The sequence below is a fragment of the Symsagittifera roscoffensis genome, chromosome 1 (assembly GCF_963678635.1).
Source record: "Symsagittifera roscoffensis chromosome 1, txSymRosc1.1, whole genome shotgun sequence".
NCBI classification, from domain to species: domain Eukaryota; kingdom Metazoa; phylum Xenacoelomorpha; order Acoela; family Convolutidae; genus Symsagittifera; species Symsagittifera roscoffensis.
In genome coordinates, this window is record NC_087062.1 from 28,778,615 (window position 1) to 28,784,614 (window position 6,000).

The 6,000-nt window shown below is 36.8% G+C and overlaps 1 protein-coding gene across 2 annotated transcripts in view; it reads left to right on the forward strand.

Moving 5' to 3' along the window:
- LOC134842276 (mannose-P-dolichol utilization defect 1 protein homolog) overlaps positions 1-5,764 on the forward strand; it is a 160,214-nt gene extending 154,450 nt beyond the window's left edge. The window contains exons 2-4 of one of the 2 annotated variants that reach the window (XM_063858550.1): positions 3,239-3,428; positions 4,903-5,249; positions 5,456-5,764. In XM_063858550.1, coding sequence (XP_063714620.1) covers positions 3,247-3,428; positions 4,903-5,249; positions 5,456-5,634 — 708 coding nt within the window. In that variant the 5' untranslated portion in view covers positions 3,239-3,246 and the 3' untranslated portion in view covers positions 5,635-5,764. The remainder of the gene's footprint in view (positions 1-3,238; positions 3,429-4,902; positions 5,250-5,455) is intronic. The other variant, XM_063858558.1, reaches the window with a different exon arrangement.
- The last annotated feature ends 236 nt before the right edge of the window (positions 5,765-6,000 follow it).

The window sequence follows — 6,000 nt, forward strand, 5'->3', positions numbered from 1 at the left end:
TAAAATATCGGGGGGAAAAACAAAATTGAAAGAAAAAATTGTTCCTTTTTCATTTTTTTGAACAATTTTTCATACCTAAAACCTTTCATCGACGTCGCGCCATGGTACGAGCTGTAATGTTGAATTTGATTTACGTTTGTCAAAGTTCACAATCAGTATTATTCAGATTGAACGTATAAACTTAATGTGAACGTTTGTCAATATGTTTTCAATGCGTTTTAAAATGGCGGGATTTATCGTCTCGTGGTTTTAAACTTTTTATATTTGTAACTAGGGTTGGAACATTTTGTGCATTGGAGAAATTTTATATTAACATCGCCCACCTAAAACCGCCCCTGACCTATGGGTATTGTGCTTGAAGCTGTCGCTTCTCCTCTTTACAAATAGAAGGCGATAATACGGCTAGAATCGCCAATATTCTAAATCGCATTGTAGTGTAGATGCTATGTCTTAATTTTTTTTGCGATGACTCTAAATAAGTGGAAACTAAATTCACTGATGCCTTCGAAGTTTTTCTAAACCAGCCAACAATACCAAACTTGGCATGCATTTTTGCGATGATGAAGCTAACCTTTTTTTCCTGTTCCAGCCCAGGGTTGGCTGATACATCACACCTGAAAAATAATATGCCTTTAATGACGTTTAAATTTCTGCCATCCCTGCTCCGTGATGACTGAATATTCATTCAACTCCACATTGCTTCGCTGATTATTGTTCCGACTTTCGATACGAAAGTAACGGAATATTTGTGCTCGGGGTGGGTTTTTTTTTTCTTCAGACAAATTTCGACTTTTTAACTAGCCATTTTTTATATCATTCAAAAGGTATTGTTGTCTTGAGCTTAAATTTGAAAAGATATTTCACCTGTGATCATTTTTCGTAAGGATATGAGGGTTTAAAGGTTGCCATTTTGGCCATTTTGACCAATTTGGGACAGTTAACGCTCGATATAATTCGAGCTATTAACGCGTAAGCGGAGAATTAATCTGTCTTAGAAATCGTTCCAAATTGGTTGAACGAAGCTTATTTGCCCTAATTATTTTGTTACACGGAACGAAAACTATCTTTCTGTATTTTATATGGCGTGTGGGGGATGATTTTCATAAAAAATTTAAAAAAAAAGTTTTCGCTTTATTTTATTTCATTTAATTTTTTTTATGTTTTTACTGCTGCTCCATAAACCTTAAAAGGCAGTCGGAACATTCAGGGCTTCGCCCTGATACGAGCAGTCTTGTTTGTACTCTAGATTTCATTATATTATTTAGCAGCTACGCTGATACACGCCAATTCAGATGCTTTTGAAGCTCCTGTCTTTGTTAATTGTCGTTCTTTCGCCTTCTTTTTAAAAACAGTTTTCGCATTGCTTTATAGAATGAAACTTCGCTATGCGTCTCATAGTAGACATCGTGTTTTCTAAATATTGCATCTCATAACTTAACAAAGAATAATCGGCGTTTTCAGTTTTGTGCAATTGATTTGAGGAAGACCATGATTGGAATTGTTAGTATTTTTTTTGGTTGCGATTATTCTAGATGGTTAATTTACATGGTCTTAAAACAAGATCGCTGTGTAGTATAGAAGTTTAAAAAGCTACTGTGTTTATTCTTTGTTAGTTCTGGCGACATAATGTATAACGTATAACAGCTGCTTAATAAATTGAGACAGTTTGCTCTTTTATATAGTTGCTGATTAATTTATCCGGACAAAATGAATAAAACATGAAATTTATAACACGTTTTTCTCAAATTGGGTTTAGATTACACAGCAAATTTTGAAGGCCAATCTTGGTTAAAGTTTTAACAGAATCAACTTTTTGCAAAATTGGCGACAAACTAGGGTATAATTCGGTGACAAAATTTGAGAATGTTATATTTTTCTCCGCTTTGTATAAACATATTTATTTTCGATTGATAGCCAAAAATGTCATTTTATATATAAAGCACCAATTTCTTGTAATAAAAACTTTAAAAAAAACCTTTTGCATCCGCTTTAGGAGGTTAAATCCTTCTTTAATTTTGTTGGGCTAAATAAGAGACTTGTTTTGCTATAGTTATATCAGCAATGGATCCTGTAGTTCTGGCGTAATTTTTGATTGACTAAACTAAAAATGATCGTTTTTGGGATACATTTTTGGGCCCGAATTTCGCAAAACAAATTATACCATAATAATTCTGTTAAAATTTTAAGCAAGGCTGATCATCATTTTTGTCTAAAGTCAATTTGAGAAAAATGCGTTTAAAATTTCATTAAAAATTTTTTCCGGATTATCTAAATCAGCACTGTAGTACCTATTATAAATTGACAAAAAAACCCTGATTTGCACTATTCTGGATGTACTCTGTGGATCCAGTGAGGGAAGTCGAAGATTTCTGGGACATAATGGAGAAATCAATGGAAGAAATTGCCACCACTGTGGAACATATTCGCGAAGGGGACTCCTTTGGCGACTATGAAGATGGGGGTGAAAATGGAGCAAATTATGTTGAGAGAAAGGCTACGAAAGAGGAGTAGCAAGGGTAACGCAATTGCCCATAGAACAGCAGTCATTTTACGGCTAAAATGTTCTTATTTGTAAATATGTAAAATAATTCAATCATGATTAGAAACAGACTTTTTAACACTCCCACTCCTTGATGGTGTTAGACCAACCAGCCGAAGGGCCAACAAACCGGAAATAGGATTACCATTCCAACAAGCCCAAAATTAATATTGTTATTCAACATAACAACAGATTGTCATTGTTGCTATGCAATTGTTACGTAATTCTGATGTAATTTACCTAATTCCGCAATTTCGGCTTCAAGATATCTCAAGGTGGGTTGTTCATATGACGGTTTGTAGATTTGGCGGTTTGTTGATTATCCGTCCTTCATGATAGGTGTTTTAGTGGCCATTCATTTGGTAGTTTAGGGGTTTGGTAATTCAGGAACCAATTCTCAGCAATAATGCAAATCACCAGTGCATGAACAATTTGAAGTGTCAGTCTTCGCTTATTTAATCCGCTCAGTAATTTTTTGAGATGTAATTAAAGAATTCGGAGGAAAGTTAAGAGAATTGGGAGCAAATGCAGGAGCCACATGGTAGGAGTTTTCTTTGCAAGAAATCAAATTATAAGTTTAAAAAAATACGACAGAGCCCAAAGTAATAAGACAAAAAATTCGCGTGTTCACGCTTCCCATCATGGATAGTTGTTCTTAATATCAATAATACGTTCTTTTGAACCCTTATTGCCATTTTCAGGTTTAAATGGACCAGTTAGAGAGATTGTCCCTCTATCTCATTTCACAGAAGTGTGCCGACAACTACTTCATAAAGCACAATTTCTTAGACGTCGATTGTGGTAAAGAACTTGTGAGCAAGTGTCTCGGATACCTAATTGTAGTCGCATCATGTGTCGTCAAGTTTCCACAGATCCTCAAGATTCTCAGGTCAAATGATACAAAAGGTGGTACATAATGGTCAGCCCAATGTTTTGTTTGATTATAATTGTAAATTTCTTCAGCGTTTGTATGATCAATTTAAAATTTTAAAATTTCGTAAATCGAAAGAAAAGTGAACCAACACACTCATTTTTGTACAGTTATCATCATTATATTCACCAGTGGATTCAGAGGGGGGGCGGACGCCACCCTTCAGGGATTCGATCCCCTGCCGACCCAAAGGGTCTCCCCCTTTGTACTACTTTGAGATCTATTTTTTGCTGACTGACCCCAAAATTTGTCTAAATGTGCCTTTGGCGCCAAAATATATCAATTTTGAGAGGGGGAGCGCGCGCCAAAAAACGCGATTTTTTGGTCAACATTTTCCAAAAAGTGCCTTAAACCGCTTTGGGCCAGTTTTTTCAAAAATTTGCCTGCGGAGCAGAAATTTTTGTAAAAGTGGGGGTCTTTAAAGTGATTTGGGAGAGCTCAGAAATTCAATTAGGTCGACCTAAAAAAGTCGGCAAAATTTTTGAAATTTTTTGAAAATCCCCCCTCACCCCGAGAAAATCATAGATCCGCCCCTGAATATATTTATTATTCTTCGCAAAACTGTAAGTAGGGAGGAGCTTTACTTTCGGGCGTATCTTAGCTTTTTTACTACCACTTTTTTAATGGAAAAAGTTCGCTCATAAAATGTTCATGAGTTTCAAAGAACCTAAAAGTTAGTAAATCTTTTAGTACAAATTCGAAAGTTGAAAATTTTTTGGGTTTTCTTGAGGTCATTGACACTTCTGCACTGTATCTCTGTTTTACTCAGGTCGAGCTTTGTTTTATAATATGGCGCTTCTTTCAATACCAGGAACAAATTTGGTTGTTCAAATTATGTCGAGATTACGATGATCAAGACTGCCTGTTTAAAGACGAAGCGGAGAAATTTGGTTTATACCAGAAGTTTGGTAACAAAATGATCGTGAATTGATTTTGCAAAAAAAACATCCCGAGAGTAAACCGCGTTTATTTCTTCGAAACACTGAAGAATGAGCGATCTATGCTTAATTTGAACTTCACCTAAATGGATAGAGCTAATTGTTTAGCTCTTAAGGAAAAACCGCTTTTGTGCCCCTGGTTCACAATTACATGCTGCTTTTCGGTTATTTTTCTGGACGAAAAATCTTGGCTCACCCTGAAGCAACAAGCAGGGATCATGGTGGGTCTCGAACAGAAGAGCTTGAAGAGCTCCACAGATACGTTAACACCGCTCACCTTGAGAAGATAATATTAACCTTTTCGCAACAAGGATTTGTGGTATATTGGTTAAATAAATGGCTGCGATGGTTTAGCTCTTTTTCCTAGCGTTCATTTTCAAGGTACTTAAATTCAATTATTTTAAACTTTTTAAATGTGAAATCAATTTTTTTTTCGATAAATTGAATAAAAATCAGAATCATACCACCTAACGTATCATTTCACCAATTCTCAGTGCCGGCAATGCTCAAGGAGTCAGTTTCTTCAGCCAATTCTTGGACATAGTAGCTTGCACAGCTAACTTCTCCTATTGCTTCATTGCAGAATATCCCTTCAGTGCTTATGGCGACGCATTTTTCAACATTCTCCAAACGCTAGCCATTGCACATCTATGTATACATTATGCCAATAAATCAATGCTTGCTCTACTTTTCTCAGTCTTATGTTTATTAACAGTCGCATTTTTGTGCTCGGGGGCTGTGCCTCTGAGCACGCTAAAAATTGTGAACGGACTGAATATTTTCGTGGTCATAACAGCTAGAGGATGGCAAATAGTAACGAATCTCCGCAACCAGAGTACAGGTCAGATCTTTCCGGCTAGCTCCTTGCAACATCATGTAAGCTGCATAAATTATAGGCCGAACTATTGAACTCTCCTCCCTACTTTCTTGAAAGTGTCTTCTGAAGTAGATATCTCAAATTAAGTGTATGTTTTTTCATGTTCTATTTTTTGAAGATTTTTAAAATCATACTAATTGAGACAAGGAGTAACAGGAAAGGTACTGTAGGTCAATTGTCTTTGATCACGATGTTCCTCCTGTTCGCCGGATGTGTTGCGAGAGTGTTCACGTCTATTCAGGAGACGAATGACCCTCAGCTGGTGTTCTCATACAGTTTAGGAGCAGCATTGAACGGACTCATATGTCTTCAGATCGGCTGGTATTCGAGAAGAGTGAAGACGGACTAAAAGTGAAAGATAGAGAGGTCAAATTGTATATTGGACAAAAAATGGTAATGTTTTGATAGCAGAGGTAAATGACTGGGATCTCTTCAACTATCCCCTTTCGTTACTAGGTACAAAGTTCACATGTACTTAACCGTTGATTTTTTTTTAAAATATGAGTTATTTAGAATAGAGGAGGGAGATTCCTTACTTGGTACAAAGTTCACATATGCTTAACCAGTGAATGAGTTCATTATAGGGGTGGCCAGGGGCGGATTTAGGGGGGGGGGGGCGGGGGGGCGGACGCCCCCCCTCAGGGATTCGACCCCCTGCCGACCCAAAGGGTCCCCCCTTTGGTACTTTTTAAGAAATCAATTTTTTGCCGACCGA